Source organism: Haematobia irritans, chromosome 3 (assembly GCF_050003625.1).
Source record: "Haematobia irritans isolate KBUSLIRL chromosome 3, ASM5000362v1, whole genome shotgun sequence".
NCBI lineage: Eukaryota > Metazoa > Arthropoda > Insecta > Diptera > Muscidae > Haematobia > Haematobia irritans.
Genome location: NC_134399.1, coordinates 187,633,151 through 187,650,559, shown reverse-complemented (window position 1 = coordinate 187,650,559; position 17,409 = coordinate 187,633,151). Strand labels below are relative to the sequence as shown.

General features: G+C 32.2%; 1 protein-coding gene across 2 annotated transcripts in view; it reads left to right on the top strand.

Annotated features, from left to right (window-relative positions):
- The window catches only part of mys (position-specific antigen beta subunit myospheroid), a 54,246-nt gene that overhangs the window by 6,413 nt on the left and 30,424 nt on the right, over positions 1-17,409 (top strand). For both annotated transcript variants that reach the window (XM_075300610.1, XM_075300609.1), the window contains exon 2: positions 16,808-17,385. In XM_075300610.1, the coding sequence (XP_075156725.1) occupies positions 16,890-17,385 (496 nt within the window). In that variant the 5' untranslated portion in view covers positions 16,808-16,889. The remainder of the gene's footprint in view (positions 1-16,807; positions 17,386-17,409) is intronic.

Here is a 17,409-nt window from a genome sequence, read left to right as displayed (position 1 = left end):
GTTTAAATGGGGGTTACATATATTTAAGACTGGTATGGACCAATTTTTTCATAGTTGTTAGAGACCATATACTAACACCAAGTACCAAATTTCAACCGGATCGGGTGAATATTGCTCTTCCTAGGGGCTCCGGAGGTCAAATCTGGGAATCGGTTTATATGGGGGTTATATATAATTATGGAACGATTTGGATCAATTTCTGTATGGTTGTCAGAGACCATATACTAACACCACGTACAAATTTCAACCGCATCGGATGAAATTTGCTTCTCTTAGAGGCTCCGGAAGCCAAATCGAGGGATAGGTTTATATGTGGGCTCTATAAAATTATGGACCGAGGGGAACAATTTTTTGATAGTTGTTAGGGACCATATACATATACCAAATTTCAGCCGGATCGGATGAAATTTGATGTTCCAAGGGGCTCCGCAAGCCAAATTTGGGGTTCGGTTTATATGGGGGCTATATATAATTATGGACCGATTTGGACCAATTTTTGCATGGTTGTGAAAGACCATATTCTAACACCATGTACCAAATTTTAACCGAATCGGATGAATTTTGCTCCTCCAAGAGGCTCCGCAAGCCAAATCTGAGCGTCGCTTTATATGGGGGCTATATGTAAAAGTGGTCCGATGTGGCTCATTTGCAATACCATCCGACCTACATCAATGACAACTAATTGTGCCAAGTTTTAAGTCGATAGCTTGTTTCGTTCGGAAGTTAGCGTGATTTCAACAGACGGACATGCTTAGATCGACTCAGAATTTCACCACGACCCAGAATATATATATATTTTATGGGGTCTTAGAGCAATATTTCGATGTGTTAAAAAACGGAATGACAAATATACCGCCCATCCTATGGTGGAGGGTATAAAAATGTAAGGGAAAATAAATTTGTATATGAATACTCGTTTCAGCGCCACCTATATTTAAAAAAAAGAGTTCTATACGAATAAAAACATTTGTTTGCGATATAATCCTCCATAGAAGTTGGTATAAAATGGCCAAATGGAAAGAGATAAAATAACTAAAAGATCTATCTTTCACATATTAATATTTTTCATTTGGCCACAGTGGTCTCATATCTCTCGAGAAGCAGTGACTACACTTTTTCCAGGCAATAGTTAGAGACATTTTGCTATATCCATTTTTACTATCGGATAGAAAAAAAAATATAAATATATAAATCTTGATCTGCTTTTTTTCTATTTGGCCACAATGGACACATTTCTCTGTTTCGTATATAAAACATTACTGCCATTCGTTTTTTATACCAATCGAAAGCTATCGTTTCAGTGTATTTTCATTCAAAATTCTTTCTCTACTTGTTTTTATTTTATTTTATTTATATTTATTGTGAAAATAACCAAGCCTTTAGGCCAATATAAAATGGTTACAAAAAAGACTACAATAGTAACTTTAAATATCTAAAAATTTGACAAAAATAACAAAATAAAAATTGGAATAAAAACTAACAGTAATAAATTATAAAGGATAAGAATAAAGAATAACTAAATATACACTTTTTTATAAATTAGAAAAAAAAAATGAGATAAAAAAACTATTTTAGTGATTTAGAAAGCAAAGTGAGAAAAACTTCTAAACAATGGATAACAAAGAACTTATTACTACTAAAATATCATTACAACAAAATGTGATTTTTTTTTTTTTTGTTTGTTTTTTTTTTTTGCAATTTATGTATTTAATTTGTATTATAAATATTTAGTTCTAATAATTAAGCTCTAATAAAACCTTACTTTATTTATATATTATTATTCTATTTTTTTTTTTTTTTTTTTTTTTTTTTTATAATATATATATTTTTTTTTTATTTTTTTTTATTTTTATTTTTTTTTTTTTTTATTTTTATTTTTTTTTTTTTTTTTTTATTATTTATTTCTTTTATAATTTTTAATGTTTTCCAATCCATTTCTTAAGGCTGTTTAAAAACAAAAAGTGAGGGCATAGGAATAGAAAAAAAAGCACTAACTGTATTCGCATACACCATTTTTTTTTTTTTAATAAAAAAAAAATGTGAGCGAATAGAGAAAAAAAGTGAGAATTATTTTAAGTAATACTATAAGTTACTCAACTTCTATTGAGTAAAAATAGGCATAAATTAAGGTCATGTCTATGACTGAAAAAATTTCAAAAGTTTGCATCTAAAATTATTATATGACATTGAGAAATTCCTTAACGAAACAGGCAACGTGTTGTATATACGAGCAGTCCTCACCCCAAAAGATTGGCTCACAGTACCACACAATTTCGGATATAAGAGTTGTGGATTCCTCTTGGATTTGCTAAATTTAAATAAATTTACGAGGATTGAAGGTGTTTGCATTTTATAAGTCTTATAAAAGAAAATTACATTTCTAAAATTAACTAAATCTGAAAATTGACAGCCTAAGAATCTGTCTACATACGTAGATATATGGCTACGTACTCTCAACGAGTATATATACCGAATAACCCGGTTGAATGTAAGCCTTAGTGTCCTCATTAGCTTGCCAGTACAACCAGAGTACACCTCTAAACCGTAGAGTATAATTGGCATTATAATCGCATGCACCACCTTAATCTTCACATGCATCGGAAGCAGCAAATCGATATTATAAAGTTTGCGCAGAGCTAGATTTACCTTTGAAACAACTGCGTCTATTTGACAAGAAAAAGACAGTTTATTATCAATGATAACACCTAAACATTTCATGTTATCTACAAAAGTAATTCTTGTGCCACGTATCATGACTGATATATCAACACTTTCATATCTTCCAAAAAACATAGCTCTTGTCTTGTCAACATTAACAGACAAGGCGTTGGAGCTCATCCATGACTCTATCCTGTCCGTTGTGGAATTAATATTAGCCTGTAGCACGTCCAAAAATCCCAAATTCCCCTTGAATAGTATTTGAAGGTCGTCTGCATATGCAATCGAAAAACAGTTGTTGTCATCTACATCAAGAAACAGATCATTGACATACATATTGAATAAAAGAGGACCCAGGACTGAGCCTTGGGGTACACCACTGGATACTTTAAGGACACTTGAGGTATAACTTTTATACTTTTATTTGGCCAATTTCTATGGAAAAAAATTACATCTTGTTCACACATATATGTGGCGTTGAAACGAATATTCATAAATGGATTTATTTTTGCCTTTCATTAAAGGGAAACATTTTAGGAATTAGTTTTTGCTAGACCATAAATTGCATATATAAGTATAACCGCAGAAACCTACTGCTGTTTTTTTTGCAGATTTTCTCTATGACCACAAGAAGAGGACGGACTCCCTATATATATTATTTTGATTAAACTGCAAAACATTGAGATCTCGCGCTCTAGATAATGTAGATCAACCCTTACATCCCCGGGTGGTGGTTTTTAATACATAAAATGAGCAGGAGATACTGCTTTGACAACATATAATTGGGAAAGTGTTGATTTAATTCTCAGCATTTTCGTCGTCCAAATCGTCGTACTCGCTCTAACTAAGTTCCGAAATTTTTACCCAGTCTCCAGCTTTGCAAAATAGGACTTCATGGATACTGGCAACACTGCACCAAAAGAAAAAGAAACAGTTCGAAATGACCCTAAGCAACTCCCACAATCTTTTGAAGTGCCTTTTATATCACCTATCTATAGAACACTAAATCTTTTGCCAATTTTGGTTTGCCAATAAGCTATCGTAGATTTTTGTCTCTTTGCTATTTTATTTGATATAAAAGATTTTAAACCAAATTCTTCTCCATTTGCCGCATAGAAGGTAAAGAAAATTAATAGAAAAGAATAAAATCCTAACTAGCAAAATACAATAATCATTTGAACGTGCTCTGAAATATGGTACGGAAGTGACACCAATAAAAAACAGGTTTTTAAATGTACAAGAAACAACTACATACCCAGTCAAAGTATACGCTTATGGACAAAGCCAAAACAGTAAGCTTGAATTGCTATTCCAAATTTAAAGAAAATTATTTATTACAATGGATTTTACATGTTTTTTACAAAAAAAAAAATACTATTTCAAAGATACATGATCTTGACAAAAATAAAATAAAATTTTGTAAACAAAAAAAGAAATTAAAAATAAAATTGGCAAGACTTGAAACTGAAACTTAAGAAATGAGAAATTGTAATTGACCACTAATAGTGGTCAAGAAATTATTCATAAATTATCGTGAGGTGGTTTTTTTAGATGGGTTTTAGCTATGTAAACCACATTTGCTGCGATTTTGACGCATTTTTACTCTCGCTCTCTCTCTCATTTTTTGTTTTCTGTTTATATTTCTGTTTTTTTTTTTTTGTTTGCACGCTGGCTAACTCATCAAGATTTCGTATGAAAACACATTAAGTCACAAATAGCAGAATACTATGAGTCATCATACAACATCACCGTAGCCCCTATACACACAGTCATTCATTCAATATCAAAAAATCACAAAGACACGAGCGTTTAAAATTAAATTTATAAAAGTGAACGAAAAGTCAAACGCCATCATAAAATAATGAAATCATTGTTGGTAATACCTTTTACCATGTTGCAACGTCCTAATGCTTTTATGTACATAAAGGACTCACCTAGTACTAATTGCTTTTGTGTGTGTGTAGTGGATAATGGAAAACAATTCTCGGTGGCCTACTTTTCAAGAGTGCTTTTTGCGATTTTATCACCATTACTTAGCTGGAAACCATAGTTAGAAGGGAAGGTAGAAGGAATATAGAGTCACAATGAACTAAACTTTGGTTATCCCATTTTCGTTTTGGTTTGGTTTCGTTTTTTTCGCAAAATCTTATAATGTAACAATTAATCTTAAAGATGATGTACTAATATTTTCGAGTTGAAGGTAAATTTAATGAAAACCAAACATGCTTTAAGGATTGTAATGAGCATCGAAAATTCGACTTTTTACTATTCGAGTTTTGCAAATGAAAAATTTCGTCGTCTCTGGTAAGTTTTTAATGGCCTAACTGACTAAAAACTGACTATTTAAAATGTGAATAAAACAAGTATTGAATTTTTCCATTATTTTCATCCTATCTATCATTCGACCTTTTCCAAAATTGGTAGATTTTTTCGACTTTTTGTTGTAGCCCTTTGGAGTTGGTATTTTCGAGTTTTTTTTTCGGGAAATAAGCATACTCCAAATGGGGGTTTGCAGTCCTTGGACAGGGCTGAAAAACCTGTGTCCGCCCCGGGCCGTAGACCCGACTGCAACGAGGGCGGTTTCGACTTTTTGATTTTTTTTGTCGCCGCCATTTTCAATTTCATCATAAGAAGATCTAAATAATGTTTCCTTTTCCATGCAAATACGACTTTTGATTTTTTCCTACTCGACTTCAACCTTTTTTGATCAAACAGTTAATTTCCGACTTTTTATCCCTAACATATCCTTGTTAAATTTTGAAAATTTAATAGAATTTACTGCATTTATGCACCTCTGGAGGAAATGTCCACTACCCCATAAGAAATGCATTGCTATATATTTGCTAACGAAAATTGCGTAAGGCGTTATTATCGATTGTTTATATTTTGCTCCCATAAGAAATACATTGCAACACTGTATTATTGACACGCAATCGAAATTTCGGCAAGATGTGTATACCAGGCTTAATAAAGTAAACGCGAACATTTCAATGCGAAAGATTGACATAGTACCGGCCTTATCTTAGGAAATAAAAACCAATTGGATCGTTGCTTTTCCCGATGGATATGTTTAGTTCTATATAAAACTTTTATTCGATAGTACACATACACATCTAAAAATTGGCGTTTTCTTGTCGGTAACACAGTGTTGAATAATACATCCGAATTGTAAACAATCATTGCTAATACGGTATCCAAAACCGACACAGATTAATCGTTTAACCACATTCTGTTGCAAAAACCGAACGCGGATAGTGAAAAATGAGCATTTTCGGTTCATCCGAAAACCTCTTTTACAAATTCCCAGTGGTAAAAAACGTCATTACCAAATCGATTATATCCTACCAAATTTGTCGAGACAACTACTCCACGTTTCCAATCAATTTTCCGCATGACTTTTACGTTGGCGTGTCATAGGCAGTCAAGTACTTCGCAATTTCCATGACAAGGTAAATGAAAACATAATGATAACCCATTACAACGCCATTACCAATGCTTAAGGGCTTCGGATGACGATTATTGAATATTGTGTTTTACTCGGTAATGGAAACGATGGAGCAAACCAGTTTTACTTTCTATTTATAAAAGTAATCTAGAGCTAAGCACTCCTATTTACCAACCGATTCGCTGGTAAACTATAAAATTATGATGTATTTTATAGTTTTTTTTTTTCTAAAAATATGCTACAAATAATATTCTAAATAAGTATTTTTTGGTTTTGTATATAATAACAATTAATATATACTTGGTAATAATACTTCAATACACTATTTAATACTAGGTAATAATAACTAGTATATATTTATTCATTCATTAAATTTTTTTCCACACAAACTTTGCGGTAATGACGACCCTTGAAGTTTTTGACCGACTTCCTAATACCCGCTGTATAGTCTTTTTCTGTGTACGCTTCCGTCTTGACAGCATCTGAAATAAAAGATTATATTAGTCAATAAATATACAAAAAGAAAGTCATATAAGAAATATTACCTGAATCTGGCACATGGCTCCCCTGAATCTGGCGCTTGGAAATTATTTTCTTCCTTACGCGCTAATCGCTTTAAATTTCTGGACGAAAATCCCTCCATAATTAATTATTTTCGCACTTACCTTTACACATATACATATACATATATCTGGAAAAGATGTACAACTCAATACAAATTAATTGATAATCTGGAAAAGATGTAAAACTCAATAAAAATTTATTAATGCCCGAAAAAATTTTCAGAAAACTGAAAAAAAATTATTTAAAAAAAAAAAACAAAAACCAATGTTGCTTAGAAACGTTGTCTAGCAAATTTTTGAGTTTTTATTCCTAATTACATACCCCTTACGCAGTAAGTAGAAGTCGTAAGCACTGGTTGTCCCACTACGAGCCAACTAGATGACTAAGTAATAGCTTTTATTTGTTTAAGTTTTGATGGAATTACATTCTGTTAGTTCTTTCAATGCTAAGGTATAAGTAGTAGCCAGTGTTGGGCAAAATTTATTCTAAATAACGAATGAAAAGATAACGAATAAATTCGATTTAGTTTTTATTTGGAATAACAAATAATTTTTTTATTCGTTTATTTGTGAAAACAAATAACTTCAATTTATTTGTTATCTTTTTATTTGTTATTCGAAAGTTTCAAATAAAATTTCAAATAATACACGTATGTGAAAAAAAAATTTTTCTCATTACCTCCTTCGCTTGAGAACGTTTTAGGCTTTTATAGCTCTGGTATTCTTCGCATCCTTACCATGCCGCCTCTTAAGGTGAGATATGAAGTTTGATGTTGAATTTTTCTCTCCTTTTATCTTAACAAAATCAGGCTCACATTTCACGCCCACAGCACTGATATTCTTTACTCCGTCTTCTAAAATTCTGTAGAATTTTCCATCAAAAATGGAAAAACCAGATTCACTTGAATCACTATTTTTGGTTCCATTCCTAGTTATAAAGACAATTATCGCTCCTCAAAAAAAGATTATTTTATCAGAAGAATTCAATAAATCCGATTTATTTTTTTCGATTCAAAAAAATTATTATTTGTATGACAAATAACAACTAACGAATAACGAATAATTATTTGTGACACAAATAGACAGATAACAGTTGAAATTTGGTTTCAAAAAATTCCAAATGAAAAATAACGAATAAAAAATTATTTGTTATTTGTTATTTGAATAAAAATGTATTGAATAACGCCCAACACTGGTAGTAGCATTATCAACTATATGTGTAGTTACATACAACATACTTACTTAATATTTCAAATTTCCCAAGAACATTATCGATCTTTTGGTAAAGGGTTTGAATTTTTACCACTGGGTTAGTAGCACAAACCTTTTACTCTACCACTCATTATACGATTATGGATGAAACTGAAAAGAAGACGGATTAATTGGGTGGCATGTACATTGCACTGATGACTTAGTCCGCCATTCACTTTCAGTAAACGAGTATTTTAATTATTGAATTAAATTTTTAAGTTATCATTAAAAAAAACATAAAACACGAATAATGCCCTGGCCTATTTTAAGCATTTAATTGTACATTTTCTTACAACGAAATATGTGATTTATTTTTTGGCTAGTTTTTTGCAAAATATAAACCCCAAAACAGGTTTTCAAAAAATTTAGAATTTCGAATAAATCGAAAACCGGTTATTTGAACACCCTAATTGCTAATTCAAAATAAATATGCATCTAGAAGGACGTTTTGTTTGCATACCGATAATACAGTGATGCCTGAAAAATCTACGTAGTTTTTATTATACGTCGTTATATACTGTATATGTTTTGCTCTTACGGTGGAAGCCACCGCAGGAATCGAACCCACACAAGATCGTGGGTTCGATTCCCGCTTCTACCGAACATCAAAAAGTTTTTCAGCAGTGGATTATCCCACCTCAGTAATGCTGGTGACATTTCTGAGGATTTCAAAGCTTCTCTAAGTGGTTTCACTGCAATGTGGAACGCCTTGTTATTGAGCTTAACCCTAGGATAGGCGATAAGCTTTCGATCACTAAGCGCTCAAAGTCAAATTTGGTCTGGCCAGACCAAGTAGTCTATCCTGGGGTTAACATGGAATCGGGCAGTACTCAGTGATAAGAGAGAAGGTCACCGCTGTGGTATCACAATGGACTGAATGGTCTAAGTGAGCCTGATACATTGGGCTGACACATAACCTAACCTACGGTGTAAATGCATAGCTAATTTTTCTAGTTAAATTTTTACTGAGGGCGATGTTATCGACTGTTTACATTTTCTCCTATAAGAAATACATGGCAAAACCGCATTATTGGTAAGTAACAGGAATTTTCGTAAGATCTGCATACCGGGCTTTAGTAAAACACATAACCAACTGCTTACCCTAGTAAAAGAAATTTGGTGATAGAGGTGTTAGTTGGAAATGTCGATAACAATATTATTTTTTTCATAGATTATCAGCCATTTACCTTTTTTTAAAGGGTGATTTTCTTAGCTATTATTGCAAATTACTGGATTTTAATTTGCTCTGTTAAGAAAGTTCATATCGAAAAATTGTCAACGGCAGCTGATTTTTGGCTCTGTCGGTAAGTAAACAACAGTATTGTCGATTTTGGAGTGAAGAACATCAAAAAGCAATGCAAAAGCTACCAATCCAGAAAAAGCTACAGCTTGGCTGGTGGCATACTTTTCAAAGTACTTTTTCAAAGATGATGCGAATCATAACGTAACTTTGAAAGGTGAACGCTAACATGAGATGATATCCAACTTTTTTTTTTTTTGCCCAAAATGCAAGATCTTGAAAAGACGGTGCCACTTGTTACAAAGCACGCGTAACAATGGAGATATTGAGAAGCGAGCTAGCCGAACATTTTATTTCACGAACGGGATAGGTCAATAGGCCGCCGTGGTCGTGAGATTTAACGTCTTTAGACTAGTATTCGTGGGGCTATGTTAAAGCTCACGCCTACACAGACTAGGCCACTTCAATTAGCGCATAGTAAGACAACATTAAAGCATATATTCGTGAGATACCAAAATGTTGCAAAGAATAAGCAAAAATTGCATTCAATTAATTTGCATTAAATAATCTTCAAACATTAAATTAATTAATTGTACTGTATTATCGATTCAAACAAAGATTTCATGCATATTTTCCAAATTTCACATGTATTTACGGAAAAAAATTCCAATAGCTTTTGAAAGCTCACCCTTTTGTTCAACTAAGAATTTTCCGGAAGTTAGAAGAAATGTTCGTTATTATTCATACACCTTTGTAACGTAACAGAGGAGGCAAAGTTAAACGCAAATACTATGTTCGGTTTTCGAGTGGATTCGGCGGTATATTTTATTGATAGAATTGAGGCGGTCTTTGTGGGATAGATTTGTAAACAACCGATAACAACGTTCTCGTACAATTACCGCAAACAATATCCATTATTTCTCTATTATTTTTTTAGGGATAATAATGAGAATCAAAAGGGCATTTTTAAATTGGAATTTCGATTTCTAAATAAGAAATCCGATAACGATTTTTAGATTTATTCTTTAAAAGTCGGATCACTATTAAAAGTCTATCGTGGCGAATATCATAAATAAATATGTAATATCATAATTGATCAAAATGAGTGCCAAGTTTTTTTAGGGCCATTTTTGAAGTAACTGAATACGGAAAATACAGCTGGTATATATCCAATTTGAGCTAAAAATATTATATGCCTTCACTATGACGATGTTTTCTTTTTTATTTCGGCAAAATATTTGTCCATTATCTGTCTGTTGTAATTTCTTTATTGCCCTTTTTATACCCACCACCATAGAATGGTGACGGGGGTATAATAAGTTTGTCATTCCGTTTGTAACACATCGAAATATCGATTTCCGACTATATAAAGTATATATATTCTTGATCAGGGAGAAATTCTAAGACTATATAAGCATGTCCGTCTGTCTGTCTGTTGTAATCACGCTACAGACTTCAATAATGGCGCTATCGTCCTGAAATTTGGCAGAAATTCGTCTTTTGTTTGCACGCAGGTCAAGTTCGAAGATGGGCTATATCGGTCCAAGTTTTGATATAGTCCTCATATAAACCGACCTCCCGTTTTGGGGTCTTGGGCTTATAAAAACTGTAGTTTTTATCAGATTTGCCTGAATTGGAAATATAGAGGTATTTTAGAACTATCAAAAAGTGTACCGAAAATGGTGCCTATCGGTCCATGTTTTGGTATAGCCCCCATATGGACCGATTTCCCGATTTTGCTTCTTGGGCGTCTAGAAAGTGTATTTTCTATCCGATTTGCCTGAAATTGGAAATTTTGAGGTATTCTAGGATCATAAAGAGGTGTGCCGAAAATGGTGATTATCGGACCATGTTTTGATATAGCCCCCATATAAACCGATCTCCCGATTTTATTTCTTGGGCTTCTAGGATCCGTAGTTTTTATCCAATTTGCCTGTAATTGGAAATCTAGAGGCATTCGAGGACCATAAAGAGGTGTGCCGAAAATGGGGTGTATCGGTCCATGTTTTGATATAACCCCCATATAGACCGATCTCCCGATTTTACTTCTTGGGCTTCTGGAATCCGTGGTTTTTACCCAATTTGCCTGAAATTGGAAATCTAGAGGTATTCTAGGAAAATAAAGAGAAGTGTCGAAAATGGTGATTATCGAACCATGTTTTGATATAGCCCCCATATAGACCGATCTCACGATTTTACTTCTTGGGCTTCTAGAATCCGTAATTTTTACCCAATTTGCCTGAAATAGGAAATCTAGAGGTATTCTAGGACCATAAAGGGGTGTGTCGAATATATTGAATATCGGTTCAGTTTTTGATATAGGTCCCTTATAAACCGTCCCTCCGATTTGGGGTCTAGATTCTAGAACTACAATTAAATCTGCTGAATACTGTGTGTATCTTTCCATGTTTTGGTATAGCCTCCATTACACCGAACTCTCGATTTAACTCTTAGGGTTTCTAGAAATTGTAGTTTTTATACGATTTGCCACAAATTGAAAATATACTGGCATTTTAGACCCATAACAAAGTGTATATGATTTAGTTTTATCGGTCCATAAAACTAAATAATATACACTTTTTGTCCTGGTTATTGGCTTTTTATTTAATTTTTCAATATTCATCAATATTTAACATGAATTAATCATTATTTAAGTTATGCTATAACTTATTCATAGTGGGTAATACATTATAGAACTTATTAGGCTTCTTGTTTAGAAATTATGTTTAAAAATAAAACGAAATTTGTTCTAGGAAAAAATAAACTGGAACAGACATTTTATTACACTAATGTGTATGTAACTAAAGATCTTCTGAATGAATAAAATTAAAATTCTTTTATGACTAATAATCTGTTTGTTTGTGAATTGATTCATTGACGTTTCTTTCTTTTGGTGTTTGCTGTTGTCATTGTTTAAATGCTGTTTCCGTTCGTTTGCAATACAGGTTTTCATTGAAAATTGTAAAAGGCAAAAAAAATGTAAACAAAAAATGAATATTCTATACAATGGATTAACATGATGCCGATATTAAGTATATTGTTTCTTCTTATACACGGATGAAAAAGACTGTTTTTCATATGTTTGGCTATAAACATTATATGTTTGGAACACAAATTTTTAAACACAATATTTTTAAGTGCAAGCATATAATGTTCATAAACTAGCATAACATGTTTGGGACATATATGTTAATATGTTAGAACATATTATGTTTGGGACATAAAATGTTTGTAAATATAATATGCTTGGATGCAAACATATACTAATTTAGAAATAGCCTATAAACATATATGTGTTTAGTAGCTTGGAGCGCTATTTAACAGGGAGCGATATTGAATTAAGTTGGTGGTTGTTGCTTGTTATTACAAAATTAACATTTTATTTTTCCTTGGGCAATTGATCAGCTACTTCTTTGATCCTTACAAAATGTGTGGTCCGCTGTTCTAATCCCCGTCCGGCAAAAGGTAAAATTAAAATAAAAAAAAAACATAAAATTGAATAATTTCTTCTACAATGTTTGTATTACAGAAAAAGGTGCTAAGAACTAAAAAATCAGAATCAGGCAGAAACAAAATTTTGAGCATTCAGGTCGAAAATCTATGTTGTTAGCACCTATATTACCTGTTTATTTTCATAATTCATTATGATTGTAAATATATAAATAAATAAATAAAATTTTAAGCACAATATTGTTTGGGAGATTTTTTTTAAGCATATAATATTTTTGGGTGCAAAATGCTTCCAAACATTATATGTTCACATAATAACATATTGTTTTTTAGAAGACAACATTATTGAATTTGGATGCAAAAATACAAAATGTTTGGAACTTAGACTACCCAAACATATATTGTTTAGACCAATATGCTTTCAAACATATTATATATTGGAAGAGATCAAACATATAAATGTTTGGGCAATACCCAAAAATGTATATGCTTGAAGCAAAATATGTTTGGGAGTATATGTTACAGAAGCGATTTTTTGTGAGCGTGTAGTAAGGTAAAAATTTATATAAATTTTTTTTATATATCGGTAGAACAAAGATTGTGCTTTTATATTTTATTTGCACATATGTAGTTTTATGCATGATATTGGTAAAGAAACTATAAACTTTGATGACATTAATTTAAAAACAATTTATTATTACCGGATAGTTTTTCAATCACGTCGCTGAACATTTATTTAAGATTGCCGAATCATTCCATTTGTTTGTTTGTAATTTGATTCGAATCCCTGAGACCGATGAGGAACAGTTTCTATATTCCTACAAAGTGAAAGTTTAATTTTGGTTAGATGATATATCTACACAGAAAAAATAATTTCTTCTTCTATCTCGATATTAAGTGATCCATTGGATCAATTAGTTGATTTAATTAAACAATTAATTTTGGGTTTGAATTTAATTTTAATTCAAAAAATATTTAAATCAATTAAAATTTTATTTGTTAATATTTTTATAAAATTTTATTAGGAAAAATGTTGGTGATATTTTTTGTGTCCGGAATTTTTCTCATAAAATGCAATGTCCGAAGAACGTAATTCCGGCCGCAATTGTTAACCGATTTAGATGAAATTTGCTATGTGGCGTTTTTTTGGTTCAAGGACGAAAGCTATTGAAATCGGATCAAATTTAGATATAGTTCCCATACATATTTATTACCCGATTTCGATAAATTGGGTCAGATTGCGTTGATTTAATAACCGATCCGCGTCAAATATGCCGCAAAGTAATCCAATTGACCACCCTTTAAGTATGTCAAATGTCATCAAATTCAATCGAAATCAGATTTAGTTAGTTCGATCGCCCGATTTTCTCAAATTTGGCCATAAGTCCCTTATTTATCAACCGATCTGACTCAAAGTTGGCCAAATCTAATCTTCTATAGCACTGACTCCATGTGCAAAATATCATCCAAATCGGTTCAGATTTAGATATAGCTCCCATATATATGTAGTGCCCGATTTTCAAAATTTGACCCTTATAACCCTATTTTTGACCATAGTGGCCTCATTTATTAACCGATCTTACTCAAATTTAGCACAAGGTAATCTCCAGTAATATCTGCAAAATATAATCCAAATCAGTTCAGATTTAGATATAGCTCCCATATATATGTATCGTCCCTTGAAAAATTTACCCCTTTTATTTCTGACCATAATATCCTTATTTAAAACCCGATCTTACTCTTATTTGCCACAAGGTAACCTTCTACGGTATCAACCAAATCTGGAAAATATCATTCAAATCGGTTCAGATTTAAATATAGCTCCCATATATATGCATCAGTCGATTTTCCCAAAGTTGGCCGTAATACTATTATTTATTAACCAATGTTGCTCAAATTTCAAATGTACATGTATTAGCCGATCGTATTTAGACTTACATGTAGTTATTACATAAATCCCTATTGCCCTATTTTCAGAAATTTGGATTTATTAACCACACTAATTGGGCGATTTCCTCGTTTTTAATAATGGACTCAATATTAGTAGTATGCTAACTCTGTAGGTTCAGAATCAACTATAGCTCCTAATATCAGACATTTCTGTTCAGAATGTGATAAAACTCCGATGTACCCCTTAATGTTCTTAATTATGGAAATTGATACAATGTTTACTAATTCAGTAGGGTTGATTTAGGGTATGATATGGACGGACCCGCCCGACTTTCTACTTTACTCACTTGTTTTTCTTAAAATCTCGATATTATACTTCGTTAAAATTGTTATCTTTAAGAAATGTAATACTTTTTTAGGTACAGCAAATTTTTTGGGCTATATTACAAAAGATTATATATCTTTATATGCGACTGTCTTATCGACATATAAACGAGATAAATAGATTTTCGATATTGTGCTGCATACCGGATTTGATTCAATTGAAGGCAATAAACATTAACGAGACTGAGACTGTTGTTCAAAATCAAAAAGCCGAATTTTTGAAAATTTGACTAAGTCGTTTTCTTGGCTTTTCCGAATTTTTCAAAATTTGCAAAAATCGACTTCAAAAATATCTTGAGTCGGATAATTTTATACAATTCATATTAACCACATACGGAAACAAATAATGTTTAAAATAAATGACTTAGCAATCCATAAGATATCTAATTTATGCTATTGAACAATCTGTAAAGCATTTATTAAGAAGGGTTTATGTATCCATACATAACTGTTTTATCGGCATCAAATAATATTTTGAGGTTAATTGGCTGCTATTTGTATATGAATATTGCATTATCGCCTGTTCCATGTCATCCAGCTGCTATCGTTGCAGGCGGTGATTTCAAAAAATTTTTGATAATTTTGGTGATACGATGGTTGTCTTATATGTCGGGATTGGGCAACCCTAGTGTTGCAATATGCCAACTGACAGCTCTATCGACATTTTTGAGGTAATACGTACTCAGAACGTTTTCATATACGATGAATCGTTGATTTTCTCGTATGAGCGCAAAAGAGCAACTCCAACGAAAGTAATTGGCGCACGAAGCACTTCCAAGCAAACGATCGCCTGTTTTTCGGAAAAACTGTACATGTCGAAATCGTGCCACTAGAATAACGCAGAACAGCCAATTCTGAGAGGAAAACAAGAAATTGTTTGCCAATTGTCTTCCAAGAAATCAGGAAAAAAAACTTCGGCGTTTGATGGATCACTCTTCACCACAACAATGCGAGCTCTCACACATAGGCTGAAACAACTGCATTTTTGAGTACTCAAAACATCGATTTGATGGGTCATCCCCCGTATAGTCCTGATTTGGCACCGAATGACTTCTTTTTATAATCGTACGTAAAAAAATAAAAAGAGATGTCAAAGTTTTTCGACACCTGAAGAAGCGGTTGATGCATTCAAAATACATGTTTTGAAAAACAATAAAGCAATTTTTATTTGTATACTGTATTATCGGCTGTTTACATTTCCCATTTTTGTTAGTGGTATACAAATTTGTGAATCATTGTGGAGATTTTTGTGAACCTTATGCTCCGTATAGCAATTTTAAGAATCCTACGGAATGTTATTTTATGTCTATAGCCCGGAATGAATTCTTTACATGTGTTTCTTATTGGAGAATATGCAAACAATCGATAACAATATCCCAATAAAGAAAAGTTGGCTACCATATATATATACTAATGTATTTCTAATAATATTCATTAGTTTTTGCACAACAAATGAAGTAATCTAAAAATGTGTATGTGTTCTAAAGTATTTCACTTGGATTCTGAACACTATTCTGCAATGCAATGTATTCCCCATTTTTATTGAATATTAATTCTTCCACTGTTGATTAAAAAACGGCACACATTTTGTTAACATAACTTTAAACAATATAACTGTAACTATTAAATAGAAATAACTTAAGGCGATGTAATTGCCTTATCTTAAAATTAAATTATCAAAAATATTTACCTAACACAATGACCAAATGACTAACCTTTCTACATTTCTACTGATTAATAACTTTTTCCAAACAAATCGCAAATATTATCAATTTCTATTAGCTTTACTGCTAAGTGAAAAAATTACGTCATTTTGTATGACTAAATAATAATGAGAGACTTTTATAGTATAATACAATACAATAGAATTTTTATTTATTTCTTAACTTAAATTGATATTTATTCTCATTTCATCTTCCATTTCAGTTAACGAACGACTCTAGTTTAAGCAAGAAGACAAATCAACGAATTTTCCACACATTTAGTTTTTTTTTTTCAATTGCCAAAAATGATATCTTCCAAACAACGCCCGCAAATGCTGGCGTTAGCAACTCTGATTCTTTCCTGCCTGGTATTATCAGCTGAAAGTCAATTGGCTGGAAAACTTACACAAAATCCCTGCGTCAACAAAGCCACCTGTCATGAATGTATACAGACAGTGAATTGTGCCTGGTGTTCGGCACCAAATCTAGGTGATAAGCCAAGATGTTTTGTCCAATACACAAATAACTATTGTGATGCCCGATATATACACAATCCCAAGACCATACAGGAAATTATTGTAAATCAAGAGCTAAGTCGAGCAAGTGGTGGAGCTGCCATGGCTGGTGGACAAATGTCTGCTGGAGGTTCTTATTACTATAATTCCTCATCTAGTGGTTCATATTCCGGATCGTATGCAAGCTCTTCGTCGGCAAGTGCCTCTGGATCAGCCTCATCGGCTAGTGGTTATGGAGAGATTGTACAAATCAGTCCACAAAGAGTTAATCTGAAATTACGCATAAGTATGATTTGTTTGTTTATGGGAT